The sequence below is a fragment of the Lingula anatina genome, chromosome 2 (assembly GCF_051362555.1).
Source record: "Lingula anatina isolate TDL-2025a chromosome 2, LinAna3.0, whole genome shotgun sequence".
Lineage (NCBI taxonomy): Eukaryota > Metazoa > Brachiopoda > Lingulata > Lingulida > Lingulidae > Lingula > Lingula anatina.
Genome location: NC_141768.1, coordinates 38,244,277 through 38,265,888, shown reverse-complemented (window position 1 = coordinate 38,265,888; position 21,612 = coordinate 38,244,277). Strand labels below are relative to the sequence as shown.

The 21,612-nt window shown below is 37.9% G+C and overlaps 2 protein-coding genes and 1 long non-coding RNA gene across 6 annotated transcripts; 2 read left to right on the top strand and 1 right to left on the bottom strand.

Moving 5' to 3' along the window:
* The first annotated feature begins 539 nt into the window (after window positions 1-539).
* LOC106173244 (uncharacterized) lies at window positions 540-3,904 on the top strand. Its single transcript, XR_015332685.1, has 2 exons — window positions 540-1,844; window positions 2,994-3,904. It is a non-coding gene; the product is annotated as an uncharacterized LOC106173244 (long non-coding RNA).
* Window positions 3,905-6,274: 2,370 nt separating this feature from the next.
* Window positions 6,275-16,648, top strand: LOC106173245 (noelin-2). 2 transcript variants are annotated; one of them, XM_087003256.1, is made up of 5 exons: window positions 6,275-6,512; window positions 9,009-9,509; window positions 11,347-11,850; window positions 14,153-14,261; window positions 14,931-16,648. In XM_087003256.1, exons 2-5 carry the CDS (start codon window positions 9,426-9,428, stop codon window positions 15,728-15,730), a joined length of 1,497 nt encoding a protein of 498 aa, XP_086859382.1. In that variant the 5' UTR covers window positions 6,275-6,512; window positions 9,009-9,425; the 3' UTR covers window positions 15,731-16,648. The 2 variants fall into 2 exon arrangements, with proteins under 2 accessions (XP_086859382.1, XP_013409749.1); XM_013554295.2 differs by lacking the exon at window positions 6,275-6,512 and having other exon boundaries at window positions 8,050-9,509.
* Window positions 16,649-17,585: 937 nt separating this feature from the next.
* Window positions 17,586-21,610, bottom strand: LOC106173263 (protein FAM241B). 3 transcript variants are annotated; one of them, XM_087003258.1, is made up of 5 exons: window positions 21,438-21,603; window positions 21,052-21,153; window positions 20,489-20,595; window positions 19,779-20,130; window positions 17,586-19,607 (listed from the first exon to the last, which is right to left on the bottom strand). In XM_087003258.1, exons 2-4 carry the CDS (start codon window positions 21,077-21,079, stop codon window positions 19,810-19,812), a joined length of 456 nt encoding a protein of 151 aa, XP_086859384.1. In that variant the 5' UTR covers window positions 21,080-21,153; window positions 21,438-21,603; the 3' UTR covers window positions 17,586-19,607; window positions 19,779-19,809. The 3 variants fall into 3 exon arrangements, with proteins under 3 accessions (XP_086859384.1, XP_086859383.1, XP_013409784.2); XM_087003257.1 differs by having other exon boundaries at window positions 17,586-20,130; XM_013554330.3 differs by lacking the exon at window positions 21,052-21,153 and having other exon boundaries at window positions 17,586-20,130; window positions 21,438-21,610.
* Between the last annotated feature and the right edge of the window lie 2 nt (window positions 21,611-21,612).

Here is a 21,612-nt window from a genome sequence, read left to right as displayed (position 1 = left end):
CAAAATGTTCATTTTTTTCTAACGCGAAATATAGTGTCCCTGAACTTGAAAGGTGCTTTGTGCCTTTGCGGGATTTGGGAACGTACCGTGGTATATATTGGTTTTGCTGTAGTCGAAAAAAGGACGACAAAATTTGGCTTCCAGCGTTACTACTACTACAGAGGCGTTTTTACGGTATCTTTTTATTGCAAACCTTGATGGATTCTTGTATATTCTGAAAATTTTACCATGACTGTTTGAGTCCGATGCTGACTGGCCTGATAACTGCCTGCCTTACGAAGACGACATTATTCACTGGAGCCCGATGCACCACCCTCTACCAGGGCAGCAGTTATTATTATGTAGAGTTTGTCTCTATGAGGCGACACAGTATAGACAATAGCCGTGAATTTAACCAGAGACATATATGTGAATATCTAGTGGCCCTAGGATACCGATGCACTACAAAAATAAAATGACAAATGAAAACAATAAAATGTGACAAATGGCAATATGATATATCTAAATTAAAAATTTTAAAAGGAAATTTAAATCAAAATTTGTGATTGATGTCTGACTTCGACATATGTGTAAAACAAGAACGCCGTTGTTCTTGGGCATTCGAACGATCTTGTCGTAAAGCTATAAATACTAACAATTTTTTTTTCTAGCAAAATAGTAAAATGGTTTCGATACGGATATTGGTGATAGCGTTCGGACCGGATGAAATGTACATATTGATAGAGAAAATGTTTTTGGGGAAAAGGTTACAGAGTCAATTAAAAAAGGGTGAAGCGGACATAGAATATCAAAGGAAAAATGTGAAACGCGCGTTAAAAATCCTCTATGATTGATCAAAAGTTCGCCCTCTCTGTCTTTATGTTCTTAATTAAAGTTAAGCAAATGTCAACACACGAACATGTTTATAGACTGAGTTATGCATCAATGTTATTCTAACCGCAGCTATCAGGTATTGAAACAATTGCAAGTTAATTAATAACCGCAGTAGCACAATACAGCCATGAATAAGCACAGTAAAGGTTGAATAATTGGAGTGTGGTTTGCGGAAACAACCAATAGTCGATATAAGCTGAGCTCAAGCGATATATCTTAAAAATAGGGCGACCGGGAAGAGAGAATCCAATTTTATTAAAATACCAGATGGATGTATGAGACAAAAGCTTTGGGATTTTTACTTAAAAGACCCCAGTGGTACAGGGAGTGGTCTAAAGATTTGACTGCGAAGTTGCTGAGCCGTCCCGCTGACGCAGACCTTTTTACAATGCAGTCGGTGTGATTATTCAAAGTAAATGTAGGCTGCAGATGTTGACACACGGTGACAGATTTAAATAGACATTGTGACACACGGTTGCGGTTTTATTTTCAACGGATTTTTGCCTCCTGATATCGTCACTGAGCTCACCTGTGAAAACTGCGGACTGATCTGATCTTTATTACAAGAATGTGTGTAGGTATTTGACGTCCTGTCGCGAGGTAGGCGGTCTAGTGGACGTGCATGTATTACGAGCTGAAGTTCGATTAGTCATCGATATATCAGGATATAATACACACATGACCTGCTGTGATTCCATTACTCGAGTTATGTGTCGTTTGCCACTTCAGGATAATGTAGTGACCGGGTCTGTGACACTATGACACCTCGGTTGACACCTTGGGGTATATCTGGCATACAAATACAGCTTGGATTTTTCTGTAGGGTTATAATACTATACGTGCTAGCTGGATTTGCGTCAGAATTTGTCGGAGGACAGGAAGGCGGGACATTGTGCTCTCCCACCTGTCCCCCTGAACTATGCAGTCGACAAGACAGCACTGCCGTATTTGTCTGTATGGCGAAGAGGAAAGTAAGTACAAATTAAAATGAGCAGTTCTACGTGTTTGAGAAAAATGTAGGTTTTCCATTTGTTTAGTCAATTTCAAGTTCCTACGTAGAAGAATAAAAAAACTGATAACGGCTAGACACACCTAGTTTATGTTTACACTTAAGTTTATATCTACGTCCGTAATAACTGGTATTACAGGTGTTGGGAGCTTCAGGGCGTACGAATCAGGGCAGATCATCCTTTTGTATTTGTTTACATGCCTATCATTCGACCAACAACGGTATTCGAGAGGAAACCACGCGAAATAAAACTGGCAGAATATAAGTCTTATTAAGTGAGAATTGTCTGTGTTTAACTATTAAATCCGAATTAATGTTGAAACGAGCTGCATACTTTACATTGAATTAGTGATTAGTGCATACCGGGCACTCAATTAGCACCATACTATGCATTATGCAGCTATTTTCCTGTTGCTAGGCGCAGTGGGCTTTTTATATGGGCATTTACAGAATAACGAAGGTGTTCAATGTAAAACACCCTACTTTCAGCAAGGTGTGCAACTATTTACGACGCGCAGTAGTTTTTTTTCTTTTTCGTATGAAAGAATATTGCTGCGATCCAGGTTAGCCTAAAGATTTTATTTCAAACTTTCATATTGAGGTTTAGCAAGTATTGTGTAGAACAGAGAAAAACATTCAAAATGAAGCAGGTGTTGTCCTTAAATGCTTTGACTGTCACATATGTTCATCACTCTAGAAATACGATAAGTTCACCCAGCAATTTGTATCAATCCTTACATTAATAATGTGTTTAGTGTATAAAATACCTGAACGCGCACTGAACCGCTTGTTTTAAAATAAAAGAAAAACCTCTGGGTGGTGATCTTTAACATTGTTATTAATGCGATAAGATACTTTTACATTGTAAAGCAAATAGGGATTTGTTCATTGCAAATATTCACATTTTAGATAATGAATTTCACTTTCCCCTAACTCGCTTACCTAATAAATTTGTGCATGCGTGTGTGTTTTGTATACAGGTTAAGTACGCGAAATATATTGATTTTAAACAGTGCAACATAAAATGAAGATCACCCGACACACCTAGGCCGCAATAATTATTGCATTGGATGTCTTGAATAATGATGTATCATCTTTTTTTTTATTCAAGCTACGGCCAAGATACCAGCCCAAGAGACAAGACATTTTGCATAATAACCTTCATGGGAGAGCAGTGTCACAAAGAAAGTTCATGACATTACACGACGCGCTAGCAAGTGCACTTCATGTGAATCAAAACTACAAAACAAGAGAGAAAACAACGGACAACGCAAAACTGCACAGTGATAGAGATTCAGATTATAATAATGCTCTTGCTTTCAGAACAGAGGCATCTGAGAGTAGTAGTAAAAAGCACGCCAATAAAAGACGTCCAAGTAATGTGCCGAGTATTTCAGTACTGAAGCATCGAATATATCGTCGAAGTGATACGTATAACGAAGAATCGTCAAATGAGCGACCGGGAAGAGACGGGAACCGTGACGAGGACCCTATGGCCAGAACAGGAGAAACCCAGTACTTAATTAACAATGTTGTGGACCACGAAGACTGGACAATAATTGCCATTATTATTTGCGTTGTAGTTGTGATATTTGGTGTAAGTTTTTCGTGTGCGCTTATCTGTGCCTATATACAAAATAAACATAATGATAAGTTTATCGTGACGAAAGAAAGAAATGGAGTCGATGCGATTGCTGAGTTTTACCACGAATCATACGTTTGATTTTTTAAATTTTATTTATTTTACTTATTTATTTTTTTATTCATTCATTTATTTATTTGCAATATGGGAAGTTTCTAGTCAGGTTGAACAGGTATGATCAGAAAGTTTTTTTTAATTTATAAGAGAAATATCTTATTGATTGTAAATAATATACCTGTAGCTCTGACACTTCATCGATTAACTTGCCCGTGGTCTAGAAACCACCGACTTTGGTGTATTTAATCAAAGTTTGTCAATTATCAATTGCTGATTGTTTCCAATTTCCTATTCATAAAGATAATAAAAGTTATTTTTAACATCATTTTGAAACATGGTATTATTTTTTGTTTGTTTGTTTGTTTTTTTCTACATCTGTTATGTTTGAAGATGTAATATATGTGTTTTGATGTCATTTTTTACATCTTCATTCAAACTTTATGCTAAACATCATGGGGAAGTGGTGTTCTGGTCTGACTGGTGTTCAGTATTATTTAAGTGAACCATCCGCACATACTACCGCTACACAACTGCATATGTTTATAGATGTGCTTCGAAAGTAATCGTGTTGCGAGACGCATTTTAGAGAACATCTAGCACAATCTGTGTGAAAGGCGCCTCTTAATACTGCTATAAAACCCATATGTTCGAGTTACTGAACACATGCCACAACAATACTGACTATGTAAGCTAACATATGTAGGTGTTGACATGCGAAAACGACAGGAGAGTTTCCATACTCTATAATTACCATGAGAGTAAAAAACAGGATTAAAGAAGGCCTACCTCAAGCAATTTGTCTTTAGGAAGTAGCAGTGCCAGAGAAAATTAACGTTAAGCTGTCATTTATAGATTGCCAGAAAAGTAGGAATGTTTGGCACCGTTGATGGTTTCAACAACAACTAAGTAATTGGTTTACTAAGATAAGCAGACGGCTCATTTATGCTTAACTGCATATATACGAGGTTTTTTGTCTATCTTATACAGGTGTGATAAATCAGTTCCAATTATATAGCATGGGGCAACATTTGATAAGCCTGGTTGTCAAAGTTAACGGTTTGTTGATACATGTATTTAATCTTTTTCCACAGCGACCATTGTGAAAGCTACAGTGCTTTGAAGTTCAAAATTACCCACGCCTAAATGTTTATACTGAGTTTGTACAACAGTCGTATGTACCAGGATCTGCCTTCAATTGAACGGCTCATTTTATATACCTTCCCATCGATACCTGAGGAATGAATCGAACTCTCAGGTAAATTGCAAGGCATTAAAAAGAATAAGTGCAAAAGAAAGAATGATTGTTATAACAATCTGTCCATTGGAGTAGCAAAACATTTTTTCCAAGAATGGGAATTTTGAAAAAAGTATCGTGAAAGTAGGTGGCAGTGAACGAGGTCTGTGAGATGGCACACGCTAAAACAGTTTTTTTTTTTTTTTTTTTTTTTTTTTTTTTTTTTTTTTGTTAAATTACTACAAGTTCCTTCAGCATTATTTATAACTGGCAACTAAGCGGGTTCTAGGTCAAACTTCTTGGAAAACAAGTTACAATTGAAATTAATGCATTTTAACGTTTTTAACAGGTTGTTTTTGAACTCAATGTTTATCGACGTCATTTATCACGTATATGTGCTAACTTAAGCATTACTGAACACGTAAATCAATCTACACCCGATATTTCAGAGTAAGTGAAAATAGTCATCCATAGGTCGTCCGAAAATAAAGGTTTTGTTTAACCACCAAACTCCCAGGGTGTTATCGAAAATTATGAACCAATTGAATTCTTAATTGTCTTTTCAAAATCTAAATTCATGTCCATGGAATCTTTTCAAAAAGCGATTAATGTAGGCATATGTTAATTTTCGTCTGCAATGTTGGAAGCAAACACAGCGGGCCTCGTCTGGAAATAAGCAGTTTATGCTTTACTCATTTGCGATCCAAATTGTGATCTGTTTCGAATTGTACTAGTACAAACATTCTTAGAGCCAGTGTTAACGTGATCCACTTTCAGATATCTTATATCATAATAGGCATTAAACATAGCGATTTTGCTGTTGATTACCAATATCTGAATTTTTTAGTGCATTCTTGAAAAATTCGATAGCAATCATGAAGACTCATATTGGCGACGATGAAATAGTTTGACAAGAAAACGTCTTTGAATATGTTAAGGAATCAATGGAGAAGATGAGGTGCACACTATTCTTATTATTATAAACGAATTGAGCGAAATAAAATGTGATAAAAATCAGTCCCAATAATTAATTATCGCCATACATTATACGCATGCTTGTCGATAAAACCAATAAACGAGGTTGTATCTTGGTTAAAGCAACCAACAATAGAATGTGGTCCGATTCATGTGCTGATTGTTGGTTCTTCCAAACTGCAGTTACTAATTTGAAGGTAAAATGAGTTAAAACGTTGCAACAGCTTGTTCCTTTGGTAAAGTCCTTCGATCGGATCACCATGCTTAGACAAGGTCTCATTGGCAAATTGAATTTGGTAGATTTTACTGCTCTAATCTGTAAATGAGTTGACACATGCCACGGCTCCCTTCTTATTGTAATTCTGTATACAAGCCACCAATGTAGTTGGTTGAAGTTGACAAATAAGTACACAGTAAGTTTATATGTCATTCGTCCCTCGGGTAGAGGGTGTCTGACAGGTGTCCCACAGGTAGGCCTACAAGGTTACGAAATCCGCCTAGTTTGACCAAGCTGTGTATTTTCAGACGTTTTTGCTGCATGTCTTAATACAACTTTAAATAATATCCCTAAAATATCGAGAACCTGTGTTGGAGTTCATGCTGACAGCTTGCTTCTCAACTGAGGAGGCACCGGCGGGCAAGGACGAATGATCTGAGAGCGTTTCCAACAAAAATGTTTGTATGTAATTAGAAAAAGATTGGCCGATTTTGATACCTGCTAGGTAAGTCGGATGTCCGGTATCAGAATGCGCGTCTTACGAAACTATGGAATGTTGTTTATAAAAAAAGTCAAGTATTTTCGGAAGACCTAAAGGTCTGTTACTACGTTATGCCAGTGTAACCGCAAGCCCCTTACTTTCTTCGTCGGTGGTAGTAGCCTTATTGCCTAGATCGAGTTGTATACACATTCGCCGCTGGCAGTCTGCCGCAGTAAACTACACGGTTTTGTAACAAACGGGTACTTATGAAAAAAAGGCGTTCTGTTATAAAAAAATGTAACGTTCACCTTTACAGATACCCACTAAACGAAATCGTGTTTGTGTTCAAAATAAACAGGCATCCGCAATTGCACGAAGGGAGTTTTTGTACTTGATTTTTATATTTGAAAGCTATTAAAAAAAAAGAAATAATCTTGGGGTGATGTTGACGGACATTTTACCTTTACAAGCCAAATGTGTGAGGTTTAGGTTTTCCTTTATTGGGTCTTTCTTCTCTAACCTTCCAGAATACAACCGGTTTTACGGCGTTCTTTTCAAAAATAGTACTTATTTGCATCTTTTTCATATCGATTTTGTTTTTGTATCCTAGAAAGAAACCGTGAGAAATTGATAAATATGTCGACAACAGACCACTCACATAATTAAATGCGCATTATTTAGTAGAATCTTGCGAACACCTTTCAGGATTGTGAATTGTCTGGGCCTACTATCAAGTGCGTCTACGGTAAATTTACCCACCAGCTATTGCCTTTTGCTGTTCGGAGTTTATTTAACTCTTTCCAACACAATCCTAACCCTGGAGAACAGCTAATGAAGTGTTAGGAAAATATGCAGGTGATGTAAACTTGTTTCCAATTAAGAAATTCCCGAAAATGGCAAACGGCATACATTTCCCCCATATGAATAGATTCATCTTTTCAGACTTAGAGAAATGCGTACATGGAAGGATGCCACTAGGTTGATTACCAAGTCGCACATCAGTGAAAAGTAAACGAATCTTTATGGTGAATGGAGTGAGAAAGATAATTGGTTGGATCAGGTTCTAAAACTGCATGTCACATCCATTCACAGTTCAATACTAAATTCAAACGCTTGGGTTAAGGGTAAACCAGTTGGAAGAAATACCCTTGGCCACAGAGGAGTCCACGTAGAAATGATACAATGGATGATGGGTGGGGTGTTCGGAGGAAAGCAGTCTCTTATCATTTATTGAATTACTTTCCCCCTAACATTCCAGACAGGTCGGTTTGTTTTGATAGATTTCCCAGAAAGTGGATTAAGTTCATACGAATTTTGTTTTTGATTTACCAAATATCGCAGTGAGCGCTAGCTAAGGATTGATAACATTTTGCATGAGGTACTAGATTACATTCTTTGTTGAAAAAAAGGGTCATCATTTTTTTCCTAGAAGAGGTTGTGATCTGGTATGACTACGGAAACCCGGTGAAGTGCACAGATTTATAAATCACTTCACCCTGTAATGTGAGGAGACTCTATGATAACATAACCAGCCTATTTCAACTCATGTGTTGCTAATAATATTCATAATTGAATAAGCTGGTGAGGTAGAGAAAAAAACACACACTTCGCTGAGACATATTCTGACTTCGAAGACCTCACCTTGATCTCGTTTTACACGTTTCTTGAATCTGAAAAAAAGCAACTGTGTCCACAGAAGGTGGCTCGATCATTACGTGTATTCACTATTGTAAATGTTTGAGGTTTAAGCTAGACAACATAAACGAGCGGAAGAAAGAGGAAAAGCTGGCCGAAACTGAAATATGAAATAAATGTTCTCATCCGTCTTTCTGTGAATGATAACTTAAAAAAAACAGTTCGACCCGTTCGTTTCAACAACGTCGAATATAAAACGAAATGGCTCATCTGAAAATGTTTTGGTTTTCATGGGTTTCAAACACCACATATTTTTTATCAAGACACAGATTATTCAGCCTTTAAGATACATGTATGGGCAAGCTCTGCACTGTTTAGGTTCGCGTGCAACTTTCACGTGGCGAAATGATAACAATCTGAGACAGGTACATTTACTAAATAAGTCTGATGTTTATTCTATCAACCGTTTTAACGTTTAGGAGGCTTCGTGTGGCGTATAAACTTAATTACATGACTAAGGGAACGTTAGCCTGACATTTCATGTCGCGGAATCACGGTGATTTTCTAATGAAACAACTGGTGTATTTTCAATATTTGATTTTTTTTTTCAAAACAAATAATGGGTGATCAAGATTTAACAGGGCCGACGGACCCTTCTGCAAAGTGCGAAGATACCTGAGTTTGTTGCCAGTCATTATTAGAAAAAGGTTAACTTGATTATTTTGGTATCTTTCCATGACGTCCAAGACATCAACAGAACACTTCCAGTGTTAATTACTTTCCCCCCTCCCCTATATATAGAGAGGTAAATGTCATTATAATTGGTACGGTCTTCCTTATTCCATCCCCGCCTCTCTCTGTATCCATTTCATTTTCACGTTTCAGGTTGCTCACCTGTATAGGTGCAACGCGCTGTCAAGTCGAAGCCAAGACAACCGAAGCGACATTTCAACTATAACTTTTCAAGTCAAAGTTTCTAGACAACGAACCAACTGGGACTTTGTTAAACACACACAAAAAATGTAGACAGGAAATATCTGATATAGAAGCTAATATCCCAATGGCTCCGAAGAAAAATAAATTCATCTTTGAAATGTTATACAATGCAGAATTAAAACCAAACGGTCCAGGTCAAGTTTGGTCAATCATTGATTTAAGCTTTAATTTTATCGGTTAGCCAATAGGAATTCACCCTGGTGGTGCGCCTCACCCTCCCTCTATAAAAAGCATTCATCTTCAATCAGGCCTCGGAGAAGGCTATGCAGCTGTGCCCTTACGCCGGTTAAGGACCAGGAGCAAGCAATGAGAGCCTCTGTACACGTGGTGTTTTACTCATGTCTCGTTCATATTGTCCTTCAAACGCACGCCACGGACATCGGCGCTCAGGTGAGTAGGAAGCCATTGGCACCCCATGTCAATGTGCGGTGCTTACGGGTAAACATCACTCTGTGCCATTGCCAAGACAATGCTTTATTCACTTGTAAACGCAATATTCCTACAAGAAGTAACCAGAGACGGGGTTTACTGTGCTGATTTATTGCTTCATTTCCTCAAAGTAAGACCAGATGCAACGAAATGGTTACTCAGGTGGCTCGGATTTTGTTCATAACCTGCAGCCTATTCCCACAGACAAAGTATCATGTAAGGCACTAGAGCTGGCAAAGCCGGAATTCTGCGGTTCTTTATCAAATGCGCGCATAGTAAATACCAGGTTAAGTTAAGTCGGTACACGGAAAGAACCTCGCAGAAGAAAGCAGTAAAAATTGTTCGCCCACTTAAAATCGTTACAGTTGTGCACGGTGCGCTGCGTGGACGTCGGTAGTCGGCTCCCTATCAAATAATGGGCAGTAAATCAACCTTGGCAAGGCAAAATGGCGAAAATGCCGGAAGAAAGGCTAGCGATTACCCGATAACCTCTACAAAAGGCAAAAAATCTTCATTTCCATTTTAATTTGAAGAGCTTAGATATTGTAAGAGTAGGACAAGGCCGACATGCGAAAACTGAGCGGAGAAATGAGTGACTCTTCGATAACCCTTTTCAGAGACACTTCCCCATTTCCAGCCAAGAGGCGATTTATGCAAAAAACAAAAAAAAAGTCTGGATACGACAAAATAGAGGGTCAATTGTTTTGTTGAAAGCACATGTCGTGTTAAAGTCAAACTTTCTCTTTTTGATTTTTCTGACATCTTCGAAATAGTTGGCAATTGCTGAGAACTTTGGAGAAGTCGGACCCGCGTATGACAAACTAGCTGTATTTAGTTGGCCATTGACATAGTTTACCCGAGAGGCAGACACATGTTCGGCTATTTGTCTTTTTAGATTACAAAACACAAGTTTTGACGAATAAACGGCGCTTAAGTACCATTTCTTCTATACGCCATCACGTGCATTTCAAATACCCCTGCCCAGTACAATTAATTCCATGGTTTTCAGCATGCTTACAATTTCCTATTTAATCGACGCGAGTGTTTCTGACTTAAAAAGCACATTATATAAATAGAGACTCACGTATGGCTTGTCCTAAAACGTGTCTTAAACGTATTCACCGTCTGCTTTTAATATGCCGTTCTTTTCTACCCTCTCCACACCATATTTACAAACTGATCAAAACTGAAATTATTTGCCCGGGATCGTTTGATTATTTTGTTTGCACTGAAGACATATTCAGGCCGAAAAAAGTAATAGACTGATATCTGGTCATTTTACGCAATGTCAGATGGGCCAAAGATGGATTACGACCATAATTCAAAGAAAGAACACAAAAAGAATACATTGATAAGAAATTAAGGAAAATTAAATATGTAGGATCATCATAAACGGTTCTAACAGGTGTGGTGAACTGTTTACGTACGTGTCCATATTTTTATCTGCTGTAGTAGAAGTTACACCTGAGCCGTTAGGGGAGCAAGATCTAATCAGACGGTTGGCTGATTTGAACCGGTTCTGATATCCGAATCGTATCGGTATTCATGCTGAACTTACATAGTTCATGAATTCTTGATTGAAAGCTACCGCTCAACCGAATAATTTTTTCCTAGCATCCAGACGATGTTTTCATAATCAAATAGGATTTAACAGCATTTCTCGGTCGGGAAGCAATTGGATTCAACGAACACAAATCGTTTGCAATCGACTTGAACAAATTGTTTGCAACTGAGCTTGGCTGGCTTTTTTATTGTATTTTTTCTTTGGTCATTTGATCTCTTTCCATCCTTTCTTTAGGAGTTGCCGCAAGAGGATGGCAGGTATGAAGGAAAGTACAAATACACAGTACGCTCCCGAGACCGCCATGGCCGATGCATCTGCACGGTTATGGCCAAGCAAAAAGACTCATGCTCAGAGGAAGATAATTTCAACAAACTGAAAGAATTGGACGAAAAACTCAAAAGTGTAAATGTCACTTTACAACTTTTGAAGATTAGAACGGAGGATATTCCTTTGAAAATCGCCAACCTCACCAAACGCTTCGACGTCATCGAGAAACAATTAGCTCGCCAGTCCCTGGAAATCACCTTATCAGACGCAGAATCGATTCGTAGTGACCTGAGCGAGCTCACAGACATGGTTGAAAAGATTGAGAAAGATGAATATTACTATTTCTATTTCTACAACAGAGATGGGAACTTTTTAGGGAACCTGGAGACTAAGCTGTTTAAAATTTCAAGCGAGCTGGACAGCGTGAGGATAAAAAACCCACTGGCGATAAATACGGACCTCACGGCAAGGGTTAGTCTACGCACTCTGATATCTTATAAGTTTGTCAGTAATCCAGTTTATTTTACATCGTTTAATTGGACTTACAATGCCAACGTCTATTGAGACGACGTGTGGAGGACTCAACGACCTCATCTTTGTCATAGGCATTGGCATTGTAACTCCAATCACAAATTAAACAATGTGAGCTATGATTTGATACGCTGTTTAATGCAATTCACATGCTGTTTGCCAACACATGAACATGCCTAGTCCTAAGAAAACAGATGACAACAGGCATTTATTTTTTATTGGGTTTAGTCCCCATGAGAACTAAAGCTTTATGGCAAGGGTGGTCTTTCTTTCTGTTGATGAGGCTGTGGATGGTAAATGGTGAGATGATGTTAGTGAGATAATGGAGGCGAAGGCACTGTATCTTTCTTTTCTTTTTTTTTTTGGGGGGGGGGGGGGGCGGGGGGCACATTTACAGCAACTCATATAGCTTTTGTTAAATGGCAGTAGATCTTATGACAGAGTGAACTTATCTGTAAAATTATGATGTTCATACCAATTAAATTAACTTACACCCCTTCCAACCCAACCCTCTGTCCCTCCCTGCCGTATGATGATTGACTATTCCAAAGTTTTTTTTAAAGTTTCTTCGCGCATGAGTAACACAAGCTCATTATTTTCCTACTACGATCCCTGTAAGCAAGAACAGCACTACGCTCGTTCTTTCAAGTAATGAGTGGTTTGTGAGTCTATCCTGAAGAGCTCGCCCACGAAGAAGCGATCTTTTTGCAGACCCGAGTTTAAAAAAGACTTGTTCTACTGCAGAATTTCACGCACCAAAAGTGTTCATTACAGATTGTTTTAAACAAGTTGGAAATTGTTACAGGCTACCTTAAGGCAGGGTTAGAACAATGTCAGACGACAAGTGAATGCTCAGCCAAGACTTCTGTTATGAATTAGCGTTTCGTTAGAAATTGTGCGGATTGTGTACGTGCAGATTAGCCTTTGAAGAACGCATTATTTTAACCCAAAGAGTTACTGGTTTCTTTGTGTATTTTATTTTATTTTGTTTCCTTTGGCACCATAAGAATTGTTGTTCAGTTTGCTTTAATAGCGGCAACAATTAAATGTGGATCTGTAGTCAAAAAGGCAGGTTGCATCTCCCATGCAAAATAAGAGCCGCTGGAGTTGTAGTAAACTTTTTTCCTTACTTTTTTTGTGTGTGATTATGATTGTGAAAATGAAGAAAAAGAAAAACACCGTCTGGGTGTCGAGATGAATTGCATGGGAAATATCATGGGAATGCTTTCCGTTGACAAAGCCTGCTCCCCCACAAAGAGGCGAGAACACAGAAGAACAAATCTAAAATTACCTGTAGAGTTTTGATTTTCTGGCCATGCTTATTGAATGCCTTAAGATAAGAACGCAAATTGTACTTTTATGGACAGACCACAAGACGGAGCAAGAATACATATATTCAGAATGAAGTTTAAACTAGGCAAAACTCTGAAACGAATGTTAGAAACAGAACCAAGAAAAATTTTCCAAAACACAGGTAGATATGCGGGGGAGGGGGAGGTCTTATCACAATGATATTAGATCTTCAATGTTGAAAATATTGATTGTGCAATGACATAGTTCCACCATTGGCAGTTCGGTTTGCTGTATATGTAAGCAGGTGCTTTGGTGAATGGCGGCGAAAGGGTGGGTACAGATGAACCCTCAACGTCAACATGCCATCGAACTGAATGAGAAAATAACATAAAAAACACGGAAGGTCACTGCGAGGTCTAATAGTTATTGAGTCTGTGCTTAATAGAATCTCCCCTTGATCAGCACGAGTGCAGGGCACCGGTCATCTAGAAAGCTAGCCTCCTGCCCAACGACAAGTTTGACCATTCTTAATAAAAAGTGCATTACTAGTGAACCATTAAAACGGGTCATAAATACAACGATTTTGCTGCTAAAGTGTTACTATGGCTGCCATTTGTCAGCAAACATTCTGGTGGAGAGAAAGTAGAGGAATTTGTGTGTCAGAAAAAAGGTCAGTGAATGAGTTTTGTCAAAGCTGTGTTTTTCATCAAGTTGTTATAATTGTGATCCAACGATTCACACAGGTGAAGTTCCCAGGGTTTGTATTATGAAACGGAGAAATTCGGTTTAGCTATGTCAATAGTCTAGGTTATTGGACGATGTTCATATGTCTCGTTCCATTGACTGCGCCGCGGAGAAAAGGTCGTTAAAACAGATGTCAAGAGACCGCATAGGCGTGAAATCAGTGAGTGTTCTTTGCAATAAATCCTTTTTATTTCATTAAATCCAGGTCCAAAGCCTACAAGGCCGGCTGGAAGTATGTCGGAGTTATTACGACCAAAAAGCGGGGTCATCACCTTTCCGAGGAGACGCGGTCGCCGTGGAGAAAATCGACAAGTGTAAGTAGTTTCGTTAAAGAAACTCAATTACGATCTCTTTAGGACCCTTGTTGGTAGGGTCAGTTCTGTAAACGTGTTTGAAGAACAGTATGTTACCTGTCAGTACGTTGCCAGGCGTTCTTCACGGGCCCACCCACCTCCCCGTTGAAACATTGAGTTTATAAAACATAAAGACTTTCAAGTGTTTTGTTATCATTTTTACCATCATTTGTTTTTACAACTAATGACTAACTGAGGGATGATCAGGAAATGAAAGGACGAGATATCAGCAAACCTGCGCTACTTTAGAATTCTGTAAAAGTAAAGTGTCTGTAATTTAGTTCAGGGGTCATAAATTTGTTATGAAGAAAAAAAATTTTAAATCCTGCGAAAAACTGATGAGAATATTAAAAATACTAGGGTGAACGCAACTTAACATTCTATTCAGAGAAAGCAGCGCGAATCATAATTTCAAGAATCTACAAAAGTGATCAAATCACAGCATATGCGTATTTCCAATGTTTTAACAAGACGCCCTGCAGATGTTAGTTTGCGCAATTCAGAGGTCGGAATTTCCAAAAGAGACGAAGACTAAAGCGCCTGATCATAAACTTCCGACAAGCTTCTTACCTGAACTAATGAAGCAATTTATTCATGTTAAGCCGAATATCATTTTCTTTACCATTCTAGCTATTTGCAAAAAGCGCCGAGGTATAGCGTTAGACCAGCCCATAACCCACACGTGGATGGAGGGACTGAAGGCGGGGGCCTGGTTCAAGGATCCGCTCCCGCGCGATGACGCCTCCAAAAAGAGAGTATTTTACATGGTGACGCAGTACCATACCCCCTCGCAGAAAGGAAACTACGTTTACGGCTATGAGAACTATACAGACTTCATTGGGGGCGAGCTCTCAAGGCAAGCTGTCTATCCCATCATTTTCTTTTCGGGTACTGGGTCGGTTGTGTATAATGGGTCTTTATATTACGCAGATTATGACACTTCCTTGAAAAGGTACGACCTGTCCCGGGGGACTGTCGTCGCTCGCAATCACATCCGCCACTCCTCACTTTACCTGTACAACAGAGGAGGGCGCACGTACATAGACCTCAACGTAGACGAAAAAGGGATGTGGGCGGTGTATACCACCGACAAAGACAACGGCTACCTCATCATCAGCAAACTAGACCCCGATAACTTGTCAATCCTCAAAACGTGGCGCACAAATCGCCTGAAAACCACTGTCAGCAACGTTTTCTTTGTCTGCGGTGTCATGTACACCATGGATTCTTACCAATTCCGGCTGCCAGGGGAGAAGCAGTACGTGTTTGACACTGAAACAGGGAAGGAGTATTACCAGAAGATTGCAGTGCCTAGCAAATACGGCGCCATTTACCAGTTAAGTTACAATCCCAGAGAAAGAATGATTTTTGCCTGGGACAACGGGCACCTGCTTACCTACCCACTGCAGTTTTTACCCGACTTCTCCTAAATAGTTCCTTTTAATGTTTTTTTCAGGATCAAACTCGGTATGCTGTAAAACGATATGAAATCGGACAATCGAAAAGACAATGATATCTTAAATATGAGTAATATATATACATAAACACTAAGCCGAAAATGCCTTTTGGGGTTGTTCCAAATATCACTTGCAGCATATAGAAGTTTCATGACTGGTTACAAATGCTCCGATTATTCAGTATTTTAAGCAGTGTAAACGAAAAGGCCATTGTACATGTCTGCAGCAGGGCGCTGGTCTTACGAGGATGTCATATTGTTCTGCAGGCCTACCAGCAAATCATGGCCGTATATGGCGTTACTTTGAAGTACCATTTTACATCAGAGCTGTTTGTAATAAAGACCACATCACGTGTAAATATATGATAAATTCATAGTAATGTAAACAGCCTATCCCCGAGGTCCTGCAACTGGAATGGTAATGGAGTGTGTTTGGTGAGATGCATGAGGCAATATTTAAATGTGATCGGGGATATGTTTTTTTTTTTTCTTATTTATCAGCTCCCCACCAGTCTTGTTATAGGTTTAAATAGGCTGTGTGTGTGTGTGAGCAATTTATAAAATGTATAAATAGCTTGAGTTCACAACGAGACTTTAACAGACTATTTGCCAAAATAATCAGGGACCTTTTAAACAGGCAAAGTATGGACGTTATTTATAATTATATGCGTTTTACATGTTTAAATTAAGATTTTATATAATATTTGTTGATATATTTACATCGTTTTGCAAATCTGCATATTTAAAGCAGTGTAGATGTCTGTATAAACACTTCACTTTATCATTCACGTTTATACTGTTTTGGCTTATTGGATAAGTACAGAATTTTTTGCCGTAATTTGGAACTTACTGAAAATGTATGAGCACAATTAACGAATAAAAACACACATGGGTTCTAAGCTCAAAACTAGAAAAGTACTCAGATCTCTGCCACGGCTGTTCAGTTCCTCTCGTGATTATAAATCAAGTAATGGATCGCCACAAAAATATAATCAATTTTAAGTAAACCCACTTCCTAACTATCCTGAACATTTTATCAAAATCCATCCATAACTATTCACTTAAAGATGCCCAGCCTATTAAGTACAAAATCACTCTTGAGTTAAAACTAATTTTCATGAGGCAAAGGGTAGGCTCTATTTTTCTTCAACTCATTAGTCTCATGATCCTCCTTTCCTGTAAACATTAGTTTTTAACCCAAAATAAGCGTTATCTCCGACTACAGGGTGCGCTAGTAGTCTGTTACAAAATTATTGTATCGTTCATACTTAAATATTGTATACTCTACTAGAAGTATCTGATATCAGAGGGTACACTAAGCGTGGGTTTTTTTTTCAAATTCTCTTCGAGCACGAACTTTCAAGTTGCGCGCAATTCAAAACTGTCTGATGGAACACAGATAGCGATCGGGAGCATCAGGAGGAAATAGATTAGTTTTCGGTGACATAAGCACATGGTATTGACCTGTTAAAATGGTCAAAATTATTTCCATGGGTAATAAGTGTAACAAGTGATTTATGTACTTTTCAGTAAAAAAAAAAAACGTGGCTAAAATATTACGCTTTGTCACTTAAAGCGATTACCTAAAAAACCAACAAATACAAAAATTTTGACGGAGGTAAATATATTTCCTTAACTTCAGGATAATGAACAATCACAGAGTCGCATGCACAATCCCTTGAACGAAGTTTTGAGCAGTTTTGAAAATGGTATTACTTTAAAAAGATGCAATGTGCCTTGGGGCAGTAGTGCTTAAAAAACCGAAAAATTCAAGACGATGAACATCCCACATCCTGACCATTGAAACAAATGTCAATTGACAATACACAACTGTTTAAATGATTTTATTTGAATATCAGAATGATTTTTATCTCCCAGTAACAATTCCAACCATTTAATTTAAAACCACCTATAATCCTTTATACTGTACAAATGCATATTTAAAAATCGCTTACAAAAAAAAACTTCACATCACCCCTTCACCCTTAAACAAGCTGACTGTTGTAATTACATGTGACATCCAGAACCCACTTTCAGGGGGTTGAATTCACAAATCGCACAATTTTAAATCCAACACGGTGTCCAAATAACATATCTGGCGACGAGAGAGGAACAGACCAACAAGGGAGACAAATCATGCAATATATATATATATATATATATATATATATATATATATATATATATATATATGCCTTCCTATTCATAGTTAAACATCAAAATTCAAAGAGTGCAGTATACCCTGTACTGCAGGAATTGTTATAGTGGCGAGTCCATCTTTACTTATACGTACCCATGGCCACGTATTATGAATATGACTGCAGGTCAGAATGCCTTGCCATGAGATGTGCAAAATACATGGATTAACAGCTTGAATACAATGTATTTGTGAGTTATGCTTAAAAAAGTACATTCCGTAGTCGATGCCAAGACCACTTTGTGTTGAGCAGTTTTGAAAATGGTATTACTTTAAAAAGATGCAATGTGCCTTGGGGCAGTAGTGCTTAAAAAACCGAAAAATTCAAGACGATGAACATCCCACATCCTGACCATTGAAACGATGAGAACCTGGCGTTTTTTTTTTTTTTGGTATGTAAAAACTACATTTGCACTCAGAATGACTTGTGCATGGAGTAACTACACATCTTGCCTTTCCTGATCCCAAATGGACTCGCAAAATATGGCCCAAGCACTGAGCTAATATATGCTCCGGTCTTAGTGTGCTTTCTAACATCTGAAGGTCACCAATTCACCATTTTTGGAATCATTGTTTATTTCAATTATGTTATTAAAATGAAATTAAATGACCAGTTAATTACTGAGACTGTTGCACTTTTCTTGTCTCACCTGTTTATACTGTTAAAAATTTCAAGACTATAACTATTAAGTGCTTTCTTCACTCAGGTCAAGATGAACAGGCAACAGTAGAAAGGTATATTGTAGAAAAAAAGCAAGATATTGTGATATTTGTATCATTTTGAATTTGAAGTTAAAAGATGCATTGTGAAAGCAGCAATTACATCTAGTATTTTTTGGCTGCAAGGCTTGGGTAAAAATAGTGCTATGCTGCCAAAAGTTACTAACAGCTCATTCGTTATGCTAGGAGTAAGAGTAATGACATCAAAATATCTTACCAAAATAGGTTAATGTAGCACAGAAGCCTGCATAAAAGCTGCACAGCATAAATTCATGGTAAATACTCTTGACAAATGAGGGCTCAGGGGAATTACAAGCCTAGACGTGATAATTGCCACATAGTATATATAGTGAAAGGAATAATTTTAATGATGCAATACTAAACATACTGTATGTTCATCTTGACTGGGAATATCAGAAACACTATCGTGTGTGTGAAGTAGGAATATCAGCCTATGACCAATAAGTAAAAAGAGAAATATTGTGCAGTGATGGGGAGCCTTCCAACATGTCTAACAAGCACATTAAGCACATCAGTACGACCATTCAGTACCTTTGCCACATCTTAAGAGCCTATTTGGGATGAGGAAAACCAAGATGAATCATATGTGGTTCCCCCATGCAAAACAAAAAAAGTCAGGACTTGCCTACCTAAAATATGCAAATGTGTTCTTGGCACTGGCTATGAAAAATATTCTCAATTTGTGAGTTCCACCATCTTGAATGTGTTCCACTGTATCTATTCTTTCATATACAATTTATGCAATAGGAGCAAAAAGCAACCGTCTCTCCAGCCTATTAGAACTTCATATGCCTTTCTTTTTGATTGAAATAATTACACCTTCTTCAATTGTTGCCACTCTATACCTTTCACCAGATTTTACACAATTAAAATATGTTCACATTTGTTGTATGTAGTGAATTTGTTTATCAAGGCAGACCTGTAGCCAGGGGGGGTCGGGGGGTTAGAAAGAACCGCTCCTTTTGTCAGGATAAGGTCCATTTTGGGTAAAACTTTATCTAGGTACACATAAGTTTCATTGTAAAAGGTCCACTTTTTCAGAAAAAGAACCCCCTTTTGAATTTGCTGGCTACGGGCCTGCAAGGTCATATCTGAATCCACAGAATATTTCTTTTTTATCTCCCCAGTGTGTGTCCCCCTTGGAATCCCCTCCTCATAGCTCTACCAGCACCTTCTTGTCCGCCCTGATTGCCCTGTCCATTGCTAACTTTCACAACTATAAATAACAGTGCCCCAAATACCAAGCCTGGCAGTCCAAACATGAGTCCAGCCAGTATCATCCCCACCGTGGCTATAGGTTCCACTGTGTAAGGTCCTAGGTTAAAGCGAGGGAGTCCAGCATCTAAAAGCTTCTGGTTCATCACTTCAAATATGGACACAGTCTGTACCCCTCCTGCTCCCTGTTGGTAAGGGTTGTCATTGTGCTGTACAAAACCCTGGACACAGATGAATTTAGATTTATACAGATGAAATTATGCTGCCATTGATTTCTTGTGTATATTTAATAATTCTTTTAGACTGCTTTAGATGCAGAGTTAATTTGTATCATGAAATCTAGTGTGTATTTTTTTGGACTGTCTGATAATTTCATACAGCATTTTGTGCAAAAGTATTGTCAATTTAGTGGAAAGTTCATCCACAATCAATTTATTGGAGGAAAACTTTTATAGATGCCCAAGCCTTCTAGATATACAGATACTTTATGAACAGAGATTAACCTTTTAATATTTACAATGATATTTTCGAATCAATCACAAACAGAAAAGTCTACAAATAATATTAACAAGAACTTACTCTTCTTTGACCTGTTGAGCTGCTTTGCCCAGAATTCTGTTTTATTCTAGGGTCATCATCTTGCACTATGTCTCCATTACTAAGTATTCTCACCATTATGGTATAACCTACAGTTGTACATGTGACAAATTAAAGTATTGCAGGTGAATCATTTTAAAATGCACACCATCGGCAATAATTATCAAATAAAGATGTTACTGTAAATAGGGCTGTTATATGCACCTGCAACATGTAAGCACATGTTAAAAGGAGACAAGCAGAAGTGTGAAAAAAAAATTAAAGATGCATACAATGTCAATTTGTTGTCACAAAAACCAACCAAATGCCAGCATATAGTTTCAAGTAGTATAACTAAGAGAATTACCAAAAGGCATCGTTTAATTTTACCCGAAAATGATGTTTGAAGGGATTTTTCTGCTGGCATTCTAAGCTGTATGTCAATGGGGCAGGAAAGTAGGTCACGAAAGTAGGTTAAATTTACAACCAAAAATTTAAAGAAAGGAGCAGTCTAAAGGTCTCTTATGGCTGATCGAGTGTTCTAATCTGTTTACAAGACAGTTTACCTTGGCTTGTCAAATTTATTTGAGTCATATAAGAATCTAGTAGAAGTGGTTTACATGTGTTACTGGGAATCCATGCTCCACCGATGCTCGGTTCGTATGTACCTTTAATTTTTTAATGCAACCAAGTTGAAGCAATCTGTGAAATGATTTAATCACACTGATTTAACCAATTTGCAGGAAAATACTACTTTTCTTGTGAGTTCCTAAATTTATCAATATAATTGTGATAAAAAGAAAACATCAAACCAATCCATTTAAACAAGATAATAAAGACAAAACCAAGTTGAATTGATCTAACAGACTTACTGTACAAGCAATCACAACTAGTACTAGTAATACTAGTAACCTCCTATTTTAACCCATTTTAAAAGAGGAAAAATACTTACTAGTTTTCTTGTGAGTTCTTTCTTGTTCAGGTCAAACTCTCATGACTCAGGGAAAGGGAACCGATACTCTTTAAAAAAAGTTTTGTGTTAACAAACAAATGAATATCAAACTGTGCATATATATATATAAGAACAACCTAACTAAACCACTCAACCTAAATGTGGCAAATGTATA

What these genes read in the sequence shown, in the direction of transcription:
- LOC106173263 (XM_087003257.1), bottom strand. Translation starts at nt 21,079, where the DNA reads ATGACTCAAATAAATTTGACAAGCCAAG. An exon ending in AATAAATTTGACAAGCCAAG is followed by an intron (nt 20,596 to 21,051) that starts GTAAACTGTCTT and finishes GTACAACTGTAG; the next exon opens with GTTATACCATAATGGTGAGA. An exon ending in GCTCAACAGGTCAAAGAAGA is followed by an intron (nt 20,131 to 20,488) that starts GTAAGTTCTTGT and finishes ATCTGTGTCCAG; the next exon opens with GGTTTTGTACAGCACAATGA.
- LOC106173245 (XM_087003256.1), top strand. Translation starts at nt 9,426, where the DNA reads ATGAGAGCCTCTGTACACGTGGTGTTTTACTCATGTCTCGTTCATATT. An exon ending in CCACGGACATCGGCGCTCAG is followed by an intron (nt 9,510 to 11,346) that starts GTGAGTAGGAAG and finishes TCCTTTCTTTAG; the next exon opens with GAGTTGCCGCAAGAGGATGG. An exon ending in ATACGGACCTCACGGCAAGG is followed by an intron (nt 11,851 to 14,152) that starts GTTAGTCTACGC and finishes CATTAAATCCAG; the next exon opens with GTCCAAAGCCTACAAGGCCG.